Raw genomic sequence first — 23,872 nt, 5'->3', positions numbered from 1 at the left:
CTCGCGCGATTACTCCGTGAATTGTACTCCACTCGGTCCAATTACTATTTTTCTTTGGCCATCGTGGCTTAATAAGAAATAACACGCAAACTGCGGTGATAAACATGGCAATAAAACGCATGTTAAAAAACAAAGACGTATAACCATAACAATGAAATGATGTGCTCGTTTGACGTTAGTTCATTGTTTACAAACGTTCCACTTGATGAGACAATACAAATTTGTCTTGACAAATTGTATGCCCTCCCAGATCCACCAACACTGCCCCGCTCAGCCTTGAACGTTCTGCTGGAGTTTGCCACAAAGAAGAGCCATTTCATATTTGATGGCCAATAGATCGTTTTCACGTGACGTCATCAAATTCCAAAATCCAAAACTAAAGAGCCACGAAAATTGTTATCCTCATAAGGCATAAGGGGATCTAAATTTACATCGGTTTACAACTTTTCAGCTCAATAGCGTGCTTGGTTTGGAAACCAGCGCCGTTTGAAGTTCAGAGCTATGGCGGTGCGTGACATACCGCTTCGATCGCGTTCGTGCAAAAGTACACACTTATCTACTGATTTTTAGCCTTTTTAGGACTTAAAGTGTTAGGAAAAGTGCTTGTGTAAATGGTTGTTGTTTCAGTTCAGATAATCAGTCGCCTAGATTTCCAAAGTAAGTTCCAGATGTTTGCACTATTTTCCGGCCGCCATGTTGGTGGAGCACAGAGCTCCACCAACATGGCGGCTCCATACTGGGCTCTGTAAATTTGCGCAAAATGTTTCGACGAATATTTGAAGTTTGGGAAAACGCGGAGACCCAAAACTTGGAGAAGTGTCTTCTTTATCTGTTTCCTACAATCATTAAAATTTCTTGACTTATCCTCTGAATAGTTTTCGATTTATTTTTTCGTTGCGTGACAGTGAAAACCATCTATACTATGACCAAATTGATGGTGTGGCTATGGGCTCTCCTTTAGGTCCTGTGTTGGCCAATATCTTTATGTGCCATTTTGAAGAAAAAATGGGTTCGTAATAACAACGCTCGCCCTTCCATTTGGTTTCGATACGTTGACGATACTTTCACCTTGTTCGACAGTAAAAACACAGCAACTCAGTTTCTACACTACCTCAATAACTGTCACGCAAATATTAAATTCACCGTTGAATTTGAAGATAACAGTACAATCCCTTTCCTGGACATTCTCATCAAACGCCACAGTCATACTTTCTCAACATCTATTTACCGAAAGAAGACCTTTACTGGCCTGTACACAAAATGGGACTCCTTCACACCTAGGAAATACAAAGTAAACTTCATCCGAACTCTCACTTTTCGTTGTTTCCGCATCTGTTCGTCACCTTCTCTTTTGCGCTCTTGTTTGAATGAACTGAGGAAGTTGTTGTTACAAAATGGATACCCCACGGGTGTTATCAATTACAACATTAATGATGTTCTGAACAGGCAGCAACGCAAACCGAAGAATCCAACCACCACAGTCCCTAAAAAGGAAATAAGTTTTATGGCTGCATTAATCTTAGCGTTATTTTCCAAAGCGCTTATCGCTTTGGAAAATAACGCTAAGATTAATTTCATTGGCTAATGATATGTTAATGGACGTCACTCAACTTGCGTTGACTTGGGTTGGGTGGCCAAACGGTGAAAAACTTGCGTCGACTTGCGTGCAAATTTGATCTCGACCAAAGTGAGCGCAAGTCATCGCAAGTCAACGCAAGTGCCCGCAAGGCCTGATCAAACGGAGTCGCAAGTAGACGCAAGTTGAGAACTTGCGTCTACTTGCGAGTCCGTTTGGCCAGGGCTTCATTGAATCAATTTGTTGTTTTAAAATGTTTACTATGCGAAAGGCAAAGCCTTGATCACATGATAGAATATGCCACTATGATTATTCGACTGATTCTCAAATTCTAAACTATTTTGAAACCCACCCACAAAGTCTTCGACCTAACTCACACAAAACGCGACAGCATTAGCAACGGTTCAAATAAGGCCAATACATGAATACATGCTCCTGTTTATAGAACGACAAAGATGGCCGTTCTAATATCCGGATGAAATCTTCTCACATGCAATGAACCTTTACAAGCACCAGTTTGATTGTTTTTTATAGTAGCCTTCTGATTCCGATTCTGATTCGTGTGACGTGACATATCCAAAGATCCACCCATCCACTAATCCACTCATGCACTTATCCAGTCATCAAAAAGTCCAGACCCGACGACTAAGAGGTGCTGATATCTTAATAGCTATTGCACTCTTTATGACTAAAATGACGTCGCACTTCGTAGTACCAGACAAAGTTTAAAAAAACCACACACACACTTCGTGATAAAATAGCTGTCGGACCTTGTAATAACTAACTTGCCGAGCTTTGTGGAAAAAAAAACACCCAGTTACAAGCGGAGGCAACGACTATGAGAAGGTTAATAAATGGCATACATAAGTAAGCAACGGCCTAAATCGCACTTCGTTATAAACCTGGCTAATAAAACCTCAGAGAGTATGTGGGCAAATTACTACAGCTACCAGAGGAAGGGGACTCGGAGAGCGAGGAGCTGAAACTCAATTACGATTTCAATCTCGATGGTAAACTTCAAGACTTCTTTGCAAGAGAGCAAGTTGTATCGGGGACGAGAAGGCATGTATTTTTTCCCATTTTTCCACGTTGTAAAGGATGACTAATATTGTTGGGGCGCTTGGCACAAATTATGCGGGTGCCTGACTTGTATCTGTCTGGCTGCTGGCTTTATTGGCCGAGCTTAGTCTGACTAACAAGCTTAATGAACACGCTCTCGAATACAGTAAACACCCGCGTATAAGAACCTAGAATTTTTGGGTTCAGGCTGAATGGGTTCTTATATTTTGGGGTAGTTTTTCCGAACTCAGGCTGATTAGGTTCTTAGTAGGTTCTTATTTGTAGGAGTTGTCATAGTGATACCATTCAGAGAGCTACTGTAGTACTAGTATGTCATAATGGTTGAACATTTGTATTTTAAACCGCAAAAATGCCAAGCCTTATTTTTTAAACAATAATAAATTCAGTATCATAGGCTACCATATTTACAGTTGTATTTGATAATAATGTAAATTGTTAACAGCAATATAAATATATAAATAAAAACAGCAAAAATAAATAAAAACCCAATTTAGGGAATTAAAATTGAACCAATTTGAAAATAATCAAATACAATGTGAAACAAAATATTAATTTTCTTGCGTATTGAAATAAAGATGCATTGTACTGTACACAGAAAGAACAAACATTTTCTTTGGGTATCACTGTTACAGTTGGAATGAAAAAGACAAGCAGTAATGTGTATTTCACATGAGCAAAAGTCAGGGCACTCTACAGATTCAAGTCCCAAGGCTACACCAGTATAATTTTATACAGTATTCTATACTCTGTATTTGAAAGATTTTCAATTAAACAAATAATTTTCATGGTGTTTCTCAGAAGTTTCACAATTTCTATCAATTAAAATCCAGTATTTTGGCTACAAAATAAGAGTGTTTTTTTGTATAAGAACCTATTGTTCTTTGCCAGCCTAAATAGGTTCTTATATATTTGGGTATTAAAATGCCCAATTTCAGCCTGTAGGTTCTTAAATCACTAGGTTCTTATACGCGGGTGTTTACTGTACTCTATCTGTGGGCACGTGTGGGCTGACAGGCCGACTGACCTTGGACGATTAAGTATCTTCAAGCAATACCTTTTACACGACTCCCACCAAGGTCTTGTGCTACCAATGAAACACTCGACTTTCAAGAACTAACGTCAAAACAGGAAGTTTAGTGGAGATTCTACGCAGGGTCAGCGGACAAACCCCAAGCAACAACACCCATGGAGTTTATTTTTCGAGAATTATACGATTTATCCACGGTCACGGTCAAGGGCGAAAAAACTTGCAGGCAAAAACTACATGGAAGATTCATGTGTTTCCATGCGGGCCCTTGAAACTCCAAACTAAATAATTATTAGCCCGTGAAGCTAAAACGAACGCAATCCCAAAAACATACATCGAACTCAGCTGACAACTGACAAGTCACAAAAGTAGTTTGATTGACAGATGACGATGGCGTTGCTTCATATCAAAACATGCTGTCAGTCATGAGTGATATTAATAGAGATAATGCCTGTATATTAAGACTTAAAAATCCATTTAAACAGCCACTTCCATAACTACGGTAGACAAGAGGAAGCATTTCAACAAGAATACTCCAGGGCAGGAGAAGAGAAGACCCGGCACTGAAATCAAAACGAAGCTGAATCTAAATTCAAGTAAGCGAAATTTTCTTCAGTTTCAGTTTTATTGCAGAATACGAGCAAGCCCCGCCAAGAACGCGCGAGAAGGAAAAGTGAAGCTTTTTCTTCCGCTCATTTTCATTTGCTTTTATTGTACCTTACTCGCAAAAATTGAGAGCCATGAAATTAAGTCGTCTATGAACTTTCAGACATCGAGGAACAAGCGTTCGCCCTAGTATCCTTTATAATAAATCTTACACATAAACAGATCAACGGTCGCACAAGAAGAGAGATTCGACGAGTTTCCACGCTCTGCGTTTCGTTCCCCGCTTGAATTCACAGTCCCGTCGCTTAGTTGATAAAATATTCAAATACATAACAAGCGTGCATTTCGATGCAACAACTAAAGATCGTTTCACGTGGAGGGATCAAGCTCTAAAATGTAAAACTAAAAAGCCAACAAAGCGTTTTTCCTCATCAGACATAACTGGTGATAAATTTATATCTGTAAGCAACTTTTCAGCCCAGTTAAAAAATTGCAGAGTTATGGCGGCGCCTGATAAGATATATAAGATATATATATATTCATCTCTAACTGTTACTGTTTCGGCCTTCTCGGCCTCATCAGGGCAGTGCTGATTCTAGGATGGAGGAGAAGCCATATCGTCACCCCAAACTATCTCACACTTGTGGTACCGTCTAAGCCATGCCAGAGTGCTAAAACTAGTGAACATTCATCTCGTGATTTTTAGCCGCTTGGGAAGTTTAAGTAATGGGAAAACTGTTTGGGTAAATGTCTGTTTGTCCAGTACAGATAATTAGTGGCCTAGATAATTAAGTTCCCGAGCAAGTTTCAGATGTTTACACCATACTTTCTGGCCGCCATATTGGTGGACGAAGTTAACATTATTGTTGTTAAAAACAAAAAAACAACAAAAAAATGAATGTATAATAGTACAATCAATGATGATTGAACTTTATTCTACATCCTATTGACGACATAGCAGGTGTCCATTCTACCAAACATGCTAACACCAACGAGTTTCCAAAAAAAAAATCCAAAAATCGCATCAGATGTGATCATCATCTTTGATAAGGAAACGCTCCACCAGCAAATCTTGGGGCTGCAGACAGGAACGTGTCAGCGAGTCGGTTGAAGTTAATTTTTATGTTAATTAGAACACGCACAAAACGTCTCACAATTAGACTTTCACAAAAATTAATGCTTCCTTAGAATTAAAAACAGCAGCTGCAAAAGCAGCTGTAAACATACCGAACTTTTTTCGTGCCCATTGAGATGTGTTTTACAACATGATCGCGAGAACTCAATGCTACAAGACAAGCTTGTCATTCAATCATTTAAGTAATTGAAAACAAGAGAAGACTTTCATGTTCGATGACTAGAGAGGGATATCTTACCCAAATGTGTTAACTTAAACGCTGTCCAAACCTTTTCACGTTTTGTATATGACGAATTTTGAAGCTATTGCTTATCATGGGGAAGGAGTACATTTTTGGGATTTGGTTTTTGAGCAGCAGAGTAAGACAAAACGAAACTGGCAAGTAGGAACTGTTCCTCCCGGATAAATTTTCTGAGAAGATTTTTAACTTCCAGAATTATAACTCTTGCGCCATAGCAAATTGTAACTTAGAAAACTGCCACACAACTACGGACGAGCAAAACTTTGGCTATGTACCAATCTCAAAGATAAATAAGAATGACCGCTGCAACGACAGTTTAAAGCACCACAATGCAACCTCTGCAAACTATTAAGAACTCATTTCTACTTTCATATACATAAAACTACTTTAGCACTTGTCCGAGTACTTTTAAGTAAAAAATATGGAGAGACGCAGGAGAGGGTATTGTTTTTACTAGTATTTAAAAGTTTCTCAATGACATCGCCTTTGAAAAACAACTTAAATAAAACATTATGGATGACACGCGGCAGAAAGATGCTAATCAACAGAATGAAAATTACACTGTATTATGAATATCAAAACAGTCCGGCTTATTAATAATTAGCCAATCCATAAGACGGCTTTTAAGAACAACTTTAGGTAAAGATGGGTGCTTTACAATCAATCATCTACAAATGGCGCCATATTCATCACAAGACGACGCTTATCATTGCAGTGCTCAAACCACTTGTTTTGACAGTGTAGGGGCGGCGGGGCTTTTTATACACGCTAGAAAACTTGCAATGTTTTTCTACAGAAGGCGACGCAAAGTAACCCAGTGCGTCTTCGTAACACTTGTGGTACATTATAGAACAGAGGAGAGACGTCTAAAACGTTTTCGTGTCATACCACGAAGTCAGTCATCCTTCTTAGTGTTCTTGATCTTTATATTCCTAGAAAGCATACCGTGTTCTTATGTCTTCTAACTTCTTTGACACCTGCCAAGCAAACAAGTCAGTTAATAAGGAAGAAAAGAATAACAATTCATGTGCAGGTTGCTTGGTAAAAAAACAACCGGCTTCTTTCACGAGATAAGAAACCCACATCGTTCAGTCAGTACACTATTTGAGAAAAGAACTTAATAAAAACATAATTCTGATTTTACCTCGGCTGGTGTGCGATCAAGTTCTTCTGCAATGCTGCGCCGCTTGGAAGAATCCAGCGAATTAAAATATTCACAGAGATCGCCATCAATTACGCTCTGAAATACAAAAATGGAAGAAAATAATAACCTCCTACCAATATAAAGCAAACATCGCTCTACTTCTGCTGTTGAACTAGTCGAAATCGAGGAATCACAAGCCGGTAAACTGAATGCACTAAAAACAACCCAATTCACCTCTTCCACGCTCTGAGATTCGAAGAAACAGGAACGACGATACGTGGTAACAAGTAGAGATCGTAGGACTGTTTTTATTTAATTCTATGATCGCATAGCTTGCAATGGATAATAAATCATAGATGACAAGGCTACAGGTGAAACGAGAAAAGTAGTTATTTTTTTCTTCCCTTTTACCTCCCAGTTCACCTACCGCTCACTAGTTACCTTCTATCCCCTCATAAAAAACAATAATTTATTCTCTTCAGATTTTGCATTTATGGACCACTCTCACAATATAAGTCTTGCACAACATAGTTATTTTTCTCTGGAAAAGCATCTGACCTTGACTGGCATGTAGTAAGATCTGTACGACAAATGATCTCTGCCGCAGAGAGACGGTTGTTCTGCACGCAAATGCATCTCAAGGTGCTGGAAAAAGTCAATGTCCTGAAAAAGAAACCAAGACGGCGCTCAGACGAAACAAAAGTGACTTAAACGTAATAATCATTCTCAACATCAGCTTGAAGCCGTATCCTCCGAAGGGTAGGAGGTAAGTTGCGATTTCTTGCAACGTAGAAATTACCAAAAGAAAGTTAATCAAAATTTGATGACCACAGTACAAAGCAACAATAGCTAAGATTGGGAAACATTGGAACACCCGAAAGGCGATCTTGGAGAATTGATCGGTGTAAAGTGGAAAGCCAACTTGGTTAAAGTAAATAAATAAAAAGGTGTTTTTAAGTTGAAGAACCGAGAAAAGAAAAGTTCAAGTCCCCATGAAATAATTTAGTCCCCAAAGTGAAATTACTGAAGATGCGCAATCATTAACACAAATCTACAGCCACTATTCAGTTACTACATGACTGCTCACTACAGGTTTCACTCTGTAAAGCTGTAATTTCAAGTTTAAACCAGGAAGCATTAGGAGATCTTTACCTCTCTTGATGTAAACGGCACTAGCATTCCAATACCTCCTGACAGGGTGGTGTAGACTAGAGACTCTGACCCTCCAGGGATGAGCGTCGCTTTCTGCAGAGACAGGACTGTTTCACCCACGTGGTAATTACACAACGTTTCCACCTGTGGAAGGAAACAGTGGTATCACTCCAGAAAATACCGAGATTATCGCACAAAATGACGTAGTCTGACTGGGTATTGTTGAGATAAAAAGTAATCTCATTGTGAAGTTACTGCATTTTTGACGAAAATAAAAAAGCGAAATTATCTATTGCATTAGGGCTAAGAAAAGCCTCGTAATGGTGAGAACTAGCCGACGGAACTATAAAAAGAAACAAACAAACAGAAAGACAAATTTTTCAAGTAAAGAAAATTGGTCTTACCTTTTGAGGAGCGCCATTTAGAAGTCCCCTATCCCAAAATGCCTTTGTGCCTGTAGGGTCTTCGTCAATCTCATCAGTTGTGTTGGCCGTTAGGCGAACCTTATGAAATAGCAAAAAACGGAAACATTCACAAAGTGTATTTTAACTACACTAGATACACGCAAACATTATGCAGTTTGACGATATACTTCCTGGGGAAAGTGATAAACTAAGGCCACAGTAGTACAGAGGCCATATCAACCGGACGTCGGTAAAGCTGACTCTATGGAGGGAAAATCTAGCATGTGGATGTCTCCACTAAGTTTCTTACCACCAAAAACATAAACTCTTACAACCACTTGTCAACCGCAACAAATCCTTTTTTTTATTTTATGATCACGATGACGATGACGATGAAAATCATGTAAGTGATATACTCACCACAAAGACATTACCAAACTTATCTGCACCCGCCACTGTATCGTAGTCCACGTAGCTGCTGCAGGTTAACCATCTGAAAAGACAATAAATTTCGTATCAGTCTACTAATGCTTATTAGTTATGACTATTATAAATTGAACGTCAGTAGTCTATTGTGAATCCGTGAATTTGATTGGCCTCATTGTCGTTTTCTATCCGCTGATAGAAAACAGCTGTACACGTAATTTTTTCCACATGCGTCAGTGCATGTCGCGCACAATCATAGCGCGCAGTTTTTGAAACTCTTTGAATTGCCTGATGCAACACAATAAAACAGAACATTTTTATGCCATAACACCAGGGCAAATTTATACCAAAACAATTAGGCCACCCGCCCTCGTTTTTTACAAGCGATAGCCTAGTGTTGACTATCTGCTCGCAGAAAACTTGGGAGCGTAGTCTAATTATTAATAAGACTGACAGTGGTCTATTGTAAGACTTCTCTTGAGAATTCCACATGGTTGTTTTTTAAACGGATGTGTTATTAACTTGCCGTAATACCCGCCACATTTCATAACACAGTTAAGGGGTCTCGTATAAAAAGCTTTATTGTGTTTGCTCCATTTCTAGGCTTTCCTGGAACATGTAAAAATGATTCACCAAGGAAATTACAAACTTGTAGTTACAAGACGTACAAACAGAGCCGGAAAAACATGAAAGCTTCCAACAGCCGAGGACTTAAACGCATTACTCAGAACTCTACTGCCGCAAAGAATACGCAGAGGTGTGCATTCAAAATTAGCCCACAAAAAGAAACTCATTTGACTGTCGAAAAGCCTTTTCCTTTTCTGACAAGGAAATTATGGCAGTTACAGAACACTGCCATTAACTAAACGCAAGAAACAATTCGTCAGAACGGTAATGGATAACTAGCTAAAAAAAACATTAAAAAGGGAAAACAAAAGGCACTCGACTATTTAGCGAGAACGATCCAAGAACTGACTATTGCAGTTGATTATAATTGAAACATAAAATAAAGTGAAATAAGTGGTACCATCTGGAGTGAACTTAAGTGCTTTATCATACGAACATTAACTCTCCAGGCCCCTGGTGAGATTTACCGTCGAAAAGATGAAAAAATCTATTTTGTCCCTGTGCGGTTTTGTGGCGGTTTAACTCCATTAAGGAAAAGTGAAACTGGAAATTCTACTTTTGTTGACTTGAGGGAGCAAATGCATGTAAATTGCTTTAGGTTTGAGGCACGGAAATTTGAAAGATTTTACGCAAACAATGGAATTTCCTTAGATGTCTGGTCAAGAGTTGAAACACTGCTTTTTGAAAACTAAACGTCTCACAAAACAAACACGCGGTAAATGGAAAAAAACACCTGGGAAGTGCTTGTCGCAAGATGAAACAAGGATAGCAGATATGTCCTACAGGAAGACAAAATACAAAGGAGAAAATAAACAGTTTCTCCTGGAGGTAAAACGAATTTTTAAAATATACGTAATTTTATTCTAACTTTACAAGCCCTGTATGGACTCAAGCCTTTATTTTTGGGTCAATTCCTTCAAAAACTCAGTTCGGATATCTTGTGTCCCAAGAGTCACTTCAAACGGATGATTAATTTAATTTTGATGTTACGTCGCGTTGCTAACTTACCAATTAACCACATACATTGGAGAAATGTCCTTACTGGCTAACTTGTGCACTCCCTGGAGTGAGTAATTGCAATTCGCAGTTGGTTGAACGTCTTGCAACGCTCAAAGTAATATCACTCTCGGCAGGATCTGCTTAAAAGTTCTTCACAAAAAAAGGCAGATCTTCTCGATGCGCAGAAACGGAACGGAATAATATGTGACTTCGTATATATAGTTACAAATACCGATGACACACGCAAGGGTAATAGGATACAAACAAGGTGAGAGGGCATTTTGAGTGTTACATATTTCGCTTGAAATTTCAAATGAGAATCGAATTTTGAAAATAACTCATCTTTCGAGCTTGTTACTACAGCTACAGCGTCATTTTGTTACGTTAAATTAAAAGTTTTAAGTTAAAACACATTTCTTCATCGCGTTGAAACACGAAATCTACGATACAAATGACTCTTATTACCCTAAGCTTCGATAGGTTTAACATTGAATATATGGCAGTATTAAAAATACCGCAAACAAATCCCGTTTAAAATACCTTTCGAGACTATTGGACAAGGACCAAGAAAATATATCACACTGTAGCTTAAACTAGCAGTATTTATTTTCTTAAAGAGAAACAAAAGCAACCTTTTTGGGCGTCACAGCACCTGTTCTTGCCAAAGTTATTAACGTGGAGTTCCATGTAAACATCGCCAAAAGTGAAATGAAATTTTAAAATTTAATCGGCGATAAAATTACGATATGTGTCATGATCAGCGAGAAGATAAAGGAAATAATTCATCCGGCTCCGCCTGACAACATAATGCAACAAAGAGGATAAAACTGAAGCCTTCTTTTCAAACAAAGGTGAACTGGTGCGCGCACATACAATTGTCACAGAATTATGTTTAAGTCGTTTCCAAACTCTGAATGCAAATTCTCCCAGCTGATTCCTATAAGTTTATTTCACTGTGTTTTGTGAGATTTTTGTGTTCATAAGACAATATACCCGAGATACAATTTCATTAGTCTAGGAATCTGTCTGTTCGAAAATAAATTTATACTGTTAGGTAAAATACGATAAGGATTCAAAAAGTAAAGACTGAAATTATCCTCGAATCGTAAAGACAACAAATACTGGCGATTTAAAAACAGAACGGAGACTTCACAGGTGATCGAGGGACAAACGATAAAACTATACGACGAAAATGTTCGTTCAGAAAAAAAAAAAAAAAAACACTTTCCATAACTGTCAATTCTTCGTTGAAATATGACAGTCAGGCTACCATAAGATTTCGGAAAGGTCTACACATTTCTACAAGCGTCAATCGCTGACCTTAAAAAGAAAATTCTTACTTGGACCAATTTTGAAATTTAATGTGTTTAGTAAAAACGTAGCGGGAACTGGAATGAAAGGTTTTCCTCCCTTTGCAAACAAGAAGCTAATGGAAAGAAAGCAAATTTTGTCAAGTGATTTCGATTATCTCGCATTATCTCGAAATGAACGCAACTTCCAAGAATAGCATTAATTTCGAGTAAAAAGAAGACATTATTTTTTGGCTCCAGGCAAAACGCGGCGAATCAGAAAGCTAGTACAAAAAATAAATCAATCATATTTGTTTAAATTCAAATCATTAATGAGTTCTTAAGAACATTTACAAGGCACAAAACCCGCAATGTGGTTGGTAGCCAAAACAAAGCTAAAAGTTGCATGACCTGTTCCCAAGAAACAGGATATTAGAACAAGAAAACAAATTTGACTCATAATTTCCACCGCACAAATGCGTATGCAAAAAGCCAGTGTTGCTCTCCATGACAATTTTATAGAAGACAGGTCTGTCCGTTTGAACTGACATACGAACATCGACAAATACGAGAACGATGCCAAGCTAAAAAAAAAAAAGGTTGCAATGAAAATTCGTTATTTAGCAGGAAGGTTGTTCCCTGAACACACTTAGAACATTTAATTTAGCCCAGTGTTTACTCATGACAAATAAGCCCTCTGATCTGTCTTAAGTAGCGATTCTATCAGGAGATAATAAAACAATTCAGGCTAATAGATTTGGTGTAACGACAATGCTTGGGGTGGCTAGCTTTCAGCAGGTTCCACACAAAAATATCACCATAATCGAATTATTCGTTAGCGCAAATCGCTTGCTGATTCAAACCTCACAGGATTTGTAGACATGCTTTTTTACATATACCACTGTCAAGAACAGCAGCACTTGACAAATGACTAATTTAACTAGGAAATGAAATATTCATGATTACCAAAGGCTTTTTTGGACCTTTTCAATAGATCGATCCCAAAAAGATATCAAACTTTAATGCACGTAGACCAATATATAATACCATAACTCAGGAAGGAAACAATTATCTCCTATATTGAAACGGAACTGGTGTTGGCGAGATAACCCCACGTTCCATTGTTATTCTGTTTTTAACATTATTATCAAAAATCTATACGTATTTGGCACAGAAAGTACTGTCTGGAGTCAAAATGAGTCACGGCGATGAATGAAATTTGATCAGCGCCTCAAAAGAACTGTCAACAAGCTTTGACAAGGTAAACACTGTTTTTAATTTTTTTGCATGGAAAAAATTGCCAACGAAGTGATTAGCGCCTATGCAAAATAAGGCTAAAATAACAAAGCTTGCACAGTGGGAAACTTGTACAGTATCAAACAACATGCATTTTACACAGACCGTCAGGTTCTAGCAAGTTCAGCATAATATTTGACGTCTTTATGTTCTTACGTTAACAGGGCATAAATCATTTCAAGCATCTCGCGAGATCACAGAAAAAAGCCGCTACTGAACGCAGCTGTCCACGCTAGACGATCTGACAGTGAAGAAACTGAAATTATTAAAATGGAGAACTTGAACGCTACCGGAAATTTAACGAAAAACGACGGAAACCATTCGAATGGAATGGAACCAGAGGAGTTACTGCACCAAACACAAGCCGGAAAGGCAATTATCGTGTTCTTAGCATTGCAAGGCGTCCTGATAATCTGTGCGAATTCCCTAGTGTTCCAGTTGTTTGCCAGCACCCGTTATTTACGAACAAAGACAAACTACTGTTTAGTAAGCCTGGCGGTGAGTGACTTTATGGCGGGGAGTGTTTCTCTGCCATTAGTGCTTGTTTGTTCCGCGACTCTTTCCCGGCCCGTTTGCACCAGTATGGATCTGTTTCACCGCTTCCAATCGATTTCAACAATCCTCCACCTGTTGGTTGCCACATGCGAACGCTATTTTAAGATTAAGAGACCGTTTAAGTATAACATCCTGGTGACAAAGCAGCGAGTGGTGATTCTGTTAGCCGGTGTGTGGATCTTCTCTTTAAGCGCTTCGTTTGTTCAGCTTACTTGGATTACAGGAAACCTGGACGATGAAACGCTGACTGAGTTCGATTCCGGCTACACTGCTTTCTGTTTAGTTGCACTAGCTTTCATACCGTTTTTCGTCATTGCTTGTATCGATGGCCACATCTTTTACTTCATCCATAAGGAAAAGAAAATGCGACGCGCGTTAACTCAAGGAACAGTGCTTCAGAAACAGGAAAGGCAGAAGAGGAAACAAAATGATTGCAAAGCGCTGATAATTTACGCGGTTATGGCCGTCACGTTTGTGCTTGGATGGTTCCCATACTTCATAATCTCCTTACTATCAGATTTAAGTTTCGACATGCATGTTCCTTTTACCGTGGAAATAATCTTACTGTTTTTGAAATTAAGCACAGCGCTAATCAACCCACTGCTATACACATTTTTTAAGACGGACTTTCGAAAAGCACTTCAGGCCATGCTAGAAAGAGATAACAGTTCAGATGGAAGCAACGAATTAATAACCACGACAGTTTAATTAAATAACACAAATCAAACACTGCTACGAGGAACGGAAACAAGCAAACTTTTTGAGCCGTTCAATTATTCCATTTTTTGTTAACAAGATTAATACAGTTTTTGGTTTATACATTGTTCCCTGATTATAACAAATTAAGATCTCGCATAATCATAGTGTTAACACTGCTGATCTCCAACAGATGGTAACGAATAGCAGTTGTGAAATTCTAAGTTTCAAAGAATAAATTAAACATGGTTTCTGTTACCTGACAGAGTTATGGTGTGGCTTGTACAATCCTGTTGGTCTCTATCAATCCAATTATGATGGAAACATCTTACTCACATTTAGATCTTTTTTCATATTCACATTATAGCAAACCATCGTTTTATAAAGACTCTCTTTGAGCGGAAAGTAATTTTGTTTCTGCATCCAAATTGATGTTTACGTCAATTACAAACCTTGTTTCAAAACATGATATATTGATCACGAGCCGCACAGCCTAGGAACGCCTCAACTCTTTTGTCTTGCATATACGCGATATTCGTTTTATTCAAGTTTGGAAAATGAACGATAAGGTGCTCAAAAGAACCATATCTCTACCTTCAACATGAGTGGCAAAGATCAAGATTAAAATAGGATATTTTCTCATAATCAATAACAAAAAGAGGTTTCTTCACTGGCAGAGTATCACTACATTGTTTCTTGAAAAATTTAACACTCAAGACAGATGGAACTTGCATTAAAAAACACGATACATCTACTGTTGTTAGTAGCTTCTCCTTGCTCGAAGAAATTAACCTATACACTTCTTATAGTAAGGAAAACTGTGAAATTTATCTCCCTCTGTACGAGCATTTAGGCAAGGCCTTTTTCAACAAACGAATATTTAACCACAGACTAAACTGCAACACCAGCTGTTGCCCCAACTGTGCAAGATACATTTAGTTGAATCAACAAAAAGACAAAGGAATTACCTTGGATTCACGTCATCTGCGAATATAACCAAATGGTTTTCTCTCGCCTTGTACTTGACGAAGTGAAACGACTCTTGAATGTCACTCACAACAATACGAGTTCCCATTGTATTGAGACCCATGATAAAGTTGGGCAGTTTCTGCAGGAAAAAAACACGAAGACTGAAACTACTACTTTTAAATGGCTTTACCAAAGATTTTCCGAAAGTAATTTCGGAAAATAAAACCTCCCCCTTAAGCTGCGCGCCTCTTCATCTGTAAATATCCTTAAGAACGCTTTGTACAAACATTTTAAATTAAGTCAGCTCAAGAATAAGATTTTTACTCCTTTTTTAAATAATAATTTTTAGATTGCGATATTTTAGTGATAATCTTTGATTATTGTTTATAGTAGATTTTTAACTTTTAGTACATTTAAGAGGGCACAAATTTATTAGTTGATAAACTATTACGTGTCACCCTCGATAAATAAAGTTTTGATTTGATTTGATTTGATCTGTTTGCTTTTGCGTCCACTAAGCTCTAAAATTGGTTCACAAAACCTGTAAAACGTACTGTAGGAAAAGATTTTGTCTGGCAATCGGAATAGAGTCAGATGCCATCGTGATTTGGCTTGTGGCACTATTTTTCCCGCGCTTTTTCTATTCGGTTCGTTAAACTTACTGTCGGGGGTAGTGACTGGTCAATGCCTTACACGTTTGACCCAGGTCTTACTGTGAGACCAATTCAGCTCTACGTACAGCTTTAATTAATGGCGTCACCCTTTTTCAAAGACCAGATTGACGTTCAGATTAACCGGATTCCACTATAATGGCTGGGCAACGTGATGGAAAACCGCTGTAAGGTCTCGTCCACACTACACAGGAGGAGCACTATAATGTAAAGCCGGCGTTTTCAAATTCCTCCAGTTTGAAGAGCGTTTTCGAAAAGCCCCGTTTTCGTGACGGATTAGTGTGGACGGTAGGCCTAACCGTAGAAATAAAGCGGCATTTTCAAATTTCTCCGGCGAAGTGTGGACGGGGCCTCAGCCTGAGATTATGATTAATAAACAAAACGGAGTCTGAACACTTTCATCACAAAGTACCTTGTTTTCACATTTACGAAGAAGCTTCTTCTTGCCGAGGTCATAGATTCTTAACAGCCTACCAACACCAGCTAAAAGACGGCCCTGAAATTGTATAATCAAGAAATATTCAGTTATCTCACGCAATAAATCATGGTCCCCAAGGTCAACGGTAATAGAAGAACTTGCCGAGGTGTGAAATGATAATCCTTCACTCTGACTAAACGAAAACCATTCAATAACTCAGATGAAACGTTACGCAAATGCTATCTCTGCCACATCTTGATTACAAAAAAAAAAACGTGCAATGACTATAAGGGGCTACATTCGACAGTGTTGGGTATCATTTGGTCCCCGAGCCTGGTGCTGACAGAAGTAACCACCACTGAACACATGGGTGTTTTTGGACTTCACGACAATTTTCGACTGGATATCTGAACAACCGGCTAATGCCTTCAAAGGCAGACAGTGCGATCGACTGGATAGCTGGAAATGCAGAAACCAGAGAAAACCAGAGCCTTCATCAAGGCGAAATTTGCCAACAAGTGTGACTGACATGCTGCCGGTATAAAAAACAATCAAAACTACCAACCTGAAATGGAGCGAGCGCTCCTGGGATATCATCGACCTCCGTCTGAAAAAACAACAACAACAACGAGTCTGAAAACAACAGCTCTCAAACGATTAACTAGTAAATAGAGACATGTTTATTGTTACTGCTTTCCATTCAGGAGTCTCGGATAGCAGTTTGTCTAAGTTGCTGAAGAGAGTATTTTAAAACGAGTGCTGACCTTGTGGACAAATTCCAGTTTGTATCCTCCATCAATAAGCTCAGCTATCTTGTACGTATGAATGAAGCCTCCTGCGCATGACCGTGGGTTCAATGTCAAATCCTTGGCTGTGCCGACTAACGCGTACGTTTCATCAGGCCGACACGTGAAATTACACACGCATACACTATGAAATAACAAACAGAGACTTAATTCTGCTAGTCTATTAACGAAGCCTACTGAGACATCTACAGATTTCTGTAAGACAAAGGCGATACCTGATGACATGAAAAGGACTACAAACAGGTTTACATACAGTAAACACATGAGCTTCTTTCAACACTTAAGGATTTATCGAAACGATTCTACACGACACAAACCTGACAGCAGATTCGTTCTGTTCCAGCCGCACCTCGTCAATTGTTTCACCCTGGAAATAAACATTGACGCCTTAATAAATGAGCCAGAAACGGGAAAGGGAGTGAGGGAAGAAGATCATGAGAACTCCGAAGAGAAGCGGGCATTTTTTCAGGCAGAGAACATGCAGCGAGAATAAGACTTTCTTTCATGAAAGGCACCTAACTGTACACTTAAGACGCTCGTTAAAACGTAGATAGGGTACATGCAGCAGCAAACGTGTGTAACTTGTATCATTTCAGCGGAATCTACTGCCTGCCGATGACCTTTCCAAAGAACCAGTCACGCTACCTCATAAAGACAGTTTTTTTTAGTTCATCTAGTGTGATCGTCCGGGTGAGGGTAGTTCTGAAAAGAACTGTTGTTGGTGACTGACGTTTCGACAACCTGAGCCGAAGTCATCTTCAGAGTCAAGTGAATAGTGTTTGTCAGTCGATGTTGTTGTAAACACCTGGTTCGTTAAAGCTGATTGGTCAGTTTAGCCTCCATGGTATTTGGGCGTAAGACTGGTGATAGCCAATAGTCATTAGTCCAGTCTAGTAAGTTTCGACTCGTATATTGCTAGTCAAATAAAGTTGTTCTGTTTGAGGTCATCTGTAAGGTGCATTTAGTGGCATTCTATTCTCAGCGGTATTGCGAGAGCGTGGTTGGAGTATTTACCTTGATGGGGTCCAACATTCTCAGAATGGAGGCCCACATTCCAGGTCCGGCTTTAGCAGCGCCGAACTGCTGCTCGGCCAGATCCTCATTAAGAAACTCGGCCGCCATTTGTGCTGCAAGCTCCTTCTCATCATCACCGGCTGCTTCCACCATTTCCTGACGAGCAGAACGAAGCATGAATGATCAAAATGTAACTTCTCTTCCAATTATCAACTCAAGGTCAAGAAGGAAGGTTAGGAGAGTTACGAAACTGATACTATATATTACGAAATTCTCCTAACTGCAACTGTTTCACATGTATAGGTACCCCTGTTTAAATGAGAATTTATCCCAGACTCAATAAACCAAATAGTTCAATATGACGATGTTCTAACCAATAACTACAATACGTGTTACAAAGCGAGTTACGTAAGGTAAAACATTTGTGGCAAGGCAGCGACAACATTGTCTGAGTTACACACCTCGGCGATTTGCTGTTTCTTTTCTTCCTTGACTTTATCAGTGAATGCATTGTGATCGCTTTCTATGATGACTAAGTTGTTACTCTGGGGGTGGATGACAAATTTCCGAGGTGTGTACTGTAGAGAAGTGGCCACTTGATTAAACACCGCACCCAACTTTTCCAGCGCTAAAATCCTTTGAAAGAAAAACAACAGAATACATTATTTCGCCAGTTATTCCTCAAAAAATTGTTCGCAAGACAGAAAACGTCCCTAACTAAATTTCTAAAAAAATGTAGTTTAGGAACCTGCACAAGATAATACAAAGGAGTTTCAATGGTGTAAAAGATTGTTTGCAAACTTTCCAACGTATAGAGATGTATGGAGACGCTTTTTCAAGTTCAGCTAATTATCCATATTGCAGCCATCATTCTCCATTGTTTGTCATCCTCACTTCCAAACGGGGAGGGTGGGGGGGGGGGGGGGGGGAGGGCGGCGGTCATTTGTTAAGCACTGTTCTACAAAGTTAAACAAGTACTATGTTGACGAGGTATGTTTTGAGCTTTTGAAACAAGTTAACACACTTACAATCACATTGATCACATCATTTACACATCCAACCTCTACTGCTTTATAGTTCCCATCTACATAGGTTAACAACATTTGAAGAACACTCCATACTAATCATCAAAGTACATAAGCTGAATTGTGGGAGGCGCGGTAGGCTAATTTTCAGTGCGGTTGAATCCGAATCGAGAGGTCTGGGTTTGAGCCCTGGACGGATCACTGTGTTCTGTTTTAGGGCAAGACACTTTTACCTTCACAGTGCCTCTCTCCCATGTTAATGGGTACCGGCGGATTGTTGGGGCAACCTAACAGAGTAGTAGAGAGTAACCCTGCGATGGACTAGCATCCCATCCAGGGGGGAAATATTAATACTCCTAGCCGCTTCATGCAACAGAAACCGGAGACAAGGACCAAGAACTATGAGCCAGTTGGGCATAAGAGGCTTTACTATTTATACGCCGTGTACGAGGCTCACCTCAGCGTGTTAGCAGAGATAGCTACAATTCCTTCAGGACACTGTTCAGAGGAGAAGCTGGAGGCGTATTCCAGCGTCTCGTAAGACAGTGGAGTAAGGTGGAAGCGAGACTGGTACGAGTAGCTCAGCCATGAACGACTTGACATGGCAAGAACCTGCAGAATACAACCAATATATCAAGCACAACAAATAGTGACCCAGTGACCGACAAGGGTCAACATTTTGACATTGACCGACAAGCACAACATTTAAATATACGGCAGAAACGTGAAGGGGATAACGATGTACAAACGTTTTCCCCATGTTCCTATTGGAGTTATAGTGGAGAGCTTAAGTAAACCACGACGGCAACGGCAACGAGAACGTCACCAAACCAAAGGTTTAATGAGCAAAACAATAGCTGTGCACGTGCGTTATAAATCTTTGTACATTTCTTTGCAGTCCTCTGCAAAATGACAACGTGAAATTTTGGAGAAAACGAACGACGGCGGCAAATTTTTCGTCTATTTATTTAGAAATGAACGCTGGCATTACATATTTAGCTTCAGCAAGTTATGAGACCAACTGACGTTCTGAACAGATGTAGACAACTGCGAAATTCGAAGGTAAAATATAAACTGATCTTTTATCAGGCGTTGTCCTCGAGGTCGCTTTCTCTAGTAGCCCAAGTCGGAATTCAGTACAATTTACTCTTAGGAAAATTGAAATTTTTGCGTTTAAGTCGACGTTGTTAGCAGGGACACTCACCGCATCAGATCCGTGCATTCGAACTTTAAACAACTTGACAGCTTTAGAACCCAGGTATCTAAACAATAACAACAATACGATGTGTATGAATTAGTTTGCCTGACCAGCTCATCACATTTGAGCTTTACTTTTGCGATTACATTTGAGCTTTTAATATACTCAGCCAAAATGACGCAGAATTTACATAAAATGGAGCTCACACTGTACAGCTGTAGGCTGATTCTTATCCCCACAGAAAACAAATGCATGAAATTTGGAAATGTCGGTTAAGCCATTTCAATCTCCCCCTTAACTTAAAACATACATTGTACAAGTTCCTTCACGTGTAAATGTAATTGTTCTCTTCAAAGGTTTTGCTATTTTAACAGAGCTTTCGAACTTAGGTAATAATAGAAGTAGGTTTTTGAATTGGCTAATGAAACACTTCCCTAACGTTTATGTTGGAGAAAGAATTTCTAGTCCCCGTCCGAAGAATGCGCAAGTGAAGAAAACGTATCAGGCTTTGTAGAGGGAGAACAACCAACGGAACGTTATGAAACGGAAAAATTTGTTTTAAGTCCAAAACTTCTTTACAACGATACCTTGACCATTATCCTACCTTGTTCTGGTATCAGACAGATCTCCAGTCACTAAATCTAAAACTGTTCTAAGAAGCACGCCATTCTGCAAAACAAGAAAGATCACATTAGCATAACAACAGCACAGTTACCTCGACACTTCAAAAACAAGCAAAACAATAAAAGAACATACCGACAATCCAATGTTAAGAAACAGTCCTCCTAGTCGCCCAGATTCGCTTTCCAGGCCTCCCATAGCCATCTCCACGATACACAGTGACTCGGGCGTTGCGGGTAAGGCCTGCATACTGAGAGGCTGCAGACAGTCCTGCGGGTCAAGGGATATGACCCGTACTGTATTGTCGCTCAGACCAATGGCCAGAAACCTGGAGCGTTGTTCACCCGCGGGCACCGTCCCGAGGGCCATGCACTGTACATCTGAGGACATTTCTTTTCGTTCTGTATACTCGTTAAGTTGACCGGACTGAAACAAATAACATTTCAAAAATGGCTATGTTGGAACGCGTGGAGAGATAACGTACTGTTTTCGCTAACAGTAAGAGTGAACGCTGAGTAATTAAAAGAAAACCATTCACTTCCTTTCTATCGCTTCACTCCTGTGATTTTTTCCTTACAAACTGAATATGTTCCAATATTTTTTATCCTACTATTGGTTTCGTCAGAGGCAATAACAAGTAACCTTGTATTTCACGACAAGTAAAGTTTAAGGCATTTAAAGGACTGAAATTAGCACCAGAAAATAGAGTACATGGAGCCTCAAAACACGTTTACAAGAAATTAGGAAATAAGGCCTATGGTAAAACGTTAGGAGCACACTGCCGCTGATATAAATGATTGAAATGTTACTTCACTTACCGGGTCCATCTCAAAGTAGACAATTTCACCTCCAGTCAATGCAATGACAACCTGAAAGGTAAATAAACCACAGAATTATTGCAAAACAATCATTTAAGAAAAAAAAATTCCGCCTTTACAAGACAATTCAATGCTTAGGTCAGGGCAAAGGTCGATGGTTTTTTGCTACTGATCAATGTTCTTCTCTTACTTTTGTTGTTATAATGTGACTAAGTGTAATTTATTAACTGTAATTAATGTACAGTATTTATAAATGTTTTAATGTGAGGTGAGGTGACCTCTTGAAACCATCAGGCTTTTAGTTGAGGCCACCTCGTACGTAAGAATACGGTTACATAAATAGTGCAACAGTGTGCGGCTTTGTCAGTGCAGTAATTATTTTACTAAAAACTCTAGCAGGAAAACTTGACAATGAAGTGATTGTAACAGGGAGGGAATTCCAGATCTTTGGACCTTGGTAAAGAATTGTGAATTTTTTTAGATTAGTCCGGCAATGATGCACGCGATAATTATTGGCTGTTCTGGTGCTATAGCCATGAATTTGACTGTTTGTAAAAAACAAGTTGAAAAGCAATGGAGGAAACAGGTTGTTATGATAATAATACATAAATTTAGCTATTTGAAACGTGTTGATTTGATAAATGTCTAAAATTCCTAATTGGGAGAATAAAGGAGCAGAATGTGCTCTATAATCTGAATTAGTAAAGGCTCGCACAGCCTGTTTTTGCACACAGTAAATTCTATTTAAGTTAGTTACGTATGTAGACGACCATGTAGAGTTAAATAAAAATGAATTTACCAGAAATAAGGCTAAGTTACACTCTAGCCAATGGCGGCAAGCGGCACTTCAGGTAGGTCTTTGGGGTCTCATACAGGGTTTGTCAGGCCTTACAGAGCTTATGTGTTTTCTGTTCCAGCTATGCAAAGACGTGCTGTTGTCTCGAGTGTATAGTGCGCTCCCTAAGCTGGTTGTGGTACAGTGTAAGTATGCGAGTTGGTATATGTAAGTGTGACGGTGGAACTGGGGGGTTGCCACTCTCAGGGTTGTCATGGATACCTGCGTGCTCTGCTCGATGCTCGTATCACGCCTGGCGCCACCCTCCCTTAAGAACCTTTCCCAAACTCATCATTAACATTTAGAGGTGAGTCTAACGACAGAGCACTCCTGTACACCTTGTTACAACAATCCCTGCCTAACTCACCTGTCTCTCGTTCACTGCACATTTCACAATAGTTTTCTTTCCTGGTGTTTTCCATTCATTCACACGCTTGTCAGCTCTGATGTGTCGGATACCGTCTGTATAAACCTGTCAAAATAATGGTACCACGTGCGTTCAAAGTCTTGTAAACTAATTATTTTACTCCAAAGGCATCTAAAAGCAGATAACAAGACATGTGTTACAATGTATATTATCTGAAGAAATAATTATTCCGCACTCATTAGTCGATAGCTGTGCTCCATGGCAGTTTTGACCATGAAAAATGACGTCCACTTGTGAACTATACTGCAACGCGACTGTCCGGAAAACCTTTTTCTCTTGTAACAACCTCACGTGTCATGATTTCGTATTGAATGCGCTCTCACCATTAATGTCCCGGTAATTTAGTTGACTACAATTTTCTGTTGTCTACATTCTTGCACCCCAAAAAATCATGCTGTGGATGACAATAACGCAGCAGTGTCTCTGTACTCGCTACACTCGTGGTTCCAATCTAAATTTGATTCTTATGATATCATTTCTATGCGTTGATAGCTGTTGGGAATTCCATAAGTACAGTGTGCATTGTACCTGTAGCAGAGCCTCCTCTCCTAGCTGTGAACAGGACAGTGTGGGAGTGGTGCCGAGGAAACCACTATCAGTGACTTCTTCAACTGTTTCACCAATGGACAAAACCAGAGTGGCGTTTATGAAAGACACCACGATATAAGAATCGAACTCGTCTGTAAAGAGAGTGCAGAAAAAATTTCAGAAAAAAGCAGTTTGAGATCAGACTGAGAGACGTAACTATGCAACAAATTACAGTAGTTGTAACAGAATTATGTTTCCAGTTTCCAGTTTCCAGTTTCCAGTCATTGGT

General features: G+C 39.3%; 2 protein-coding genes across 2 annotated transcripts in view; one reads left to right on the top strand and one right to left on the bottom strand.

Moving 5' to 3' along the window:
- Positions 1-2,852: 2,852 nt before the first annotated feature.
- Positions 2,853-23,872, bottom strand: part of LOC110040484 (splicing factor 3B subunit 3-like) — a 30,191-nt gene continuing 9,171 nt past the window's right edge. The window contains exons 13-32 of the mRNA XM_020745725.2: positions 23,584-23,735; positions 22,996-23,100; positions 21,794-21,844; positions 21,111-21,401; positions 20,959-21,023; positions 20,361-20,418; positions 19,614-19,768; positions 18,593-18,767; positions 18,132-18,287; positions 17,435-17,484; positions 17,076-17,241; positions 16,877-16,918; positions 16,306-16,389; positions 15,222-15,361; positions 8,786-8,858; positions 8,366-8,464; positions 7,962-8,105; positions 7,368-7,472; positions 6,810-6,905; positions 2,853-6,642 (exon numbers count right to left, since the gene is read on the bottom strand). Of these exons, the coding sequence (XP_020601384.1) occupies positions 6,598-6,642; positions 6,810-6,905; positions 7,368-7,472; positions 7,962-8,105; positions 8,366-8,464; positions 8,786-8,858; positions 15,222-15,361; positions 16,306-16,389; positions 16,877-16,918; positions 17,076-17,241; positions 17,435-17,484; positions 18,132-18,287; positions 18,593-18,767; positions 19,614-19,768; positions 20,361-20,418; positions 20,959-21,023; positions 21,111-21,401; positions 21,794-21,844; positions 22,996-23,100; positions 23,584-23,735 (2,252 nt within the window). The 3' untranslated portion in view covers positions 2,853-6,597. The remainder of the gene's footprint in view (positions 6,643-6,809; positions 6,906-7,367; positions 7,473-7,961; positions 8,106-8,365; positions 8,465-8,785; positions 8,859-15,221; positions 15,362-16,305; positions 16,390-16,876; positions 16,919-17,075; positions 17,242-17,434; positions 17,485-18,131; positions 18,288-18,592; positions 18,768-19,613; positions 19,769-20,360; positions 20,419-20,958; positions 21,024-21,110; positions 21,402-21,793; positions 21,845-22,995; positions 23,101-23,583; positions 23,736-23,872) is intronic.
- On the top strand, positions 4,191-14,516 carry LOC110040467 (histamine H2 receptor-like). Its single transcript, XM_020745704.2, has 2 exons — positions 4,191-4,279; positions 13,167-14,516. The coding sequence occupies exon 2, from the start codon at positions 13,273-13,275 to the stop codon at positions 14,263-14,265; it is 993 nt and encodes a 330-aa protein (XP_020601363.1). The 5' UTR covers positions 4,191-4,279; positions 13,167-13,272; the 3' UTR covers positions 14,266-14,516.

The sequence above is a fragment of the Orbicella faveolata genome, unplaced genomic scaffold, assembly GCF_042242905.1.
Source record: "Orbicella faveolata isolate gen_17 unplaced genomic scaffold, um_ofav_v1 contig_3, whole genome shotgun sequence".
NCBI classification, from domain to species: Eukaryota; Metazoa; Cnidaria; class Anthozoa; order Scleractinia; family Merulinidae; genus Orbicella; species Orbicella faveolata.
Note: the sequence above shows the minus strand (reverse complement) of the source record. Positions and strands in the feature narration are given on the sequence as shown.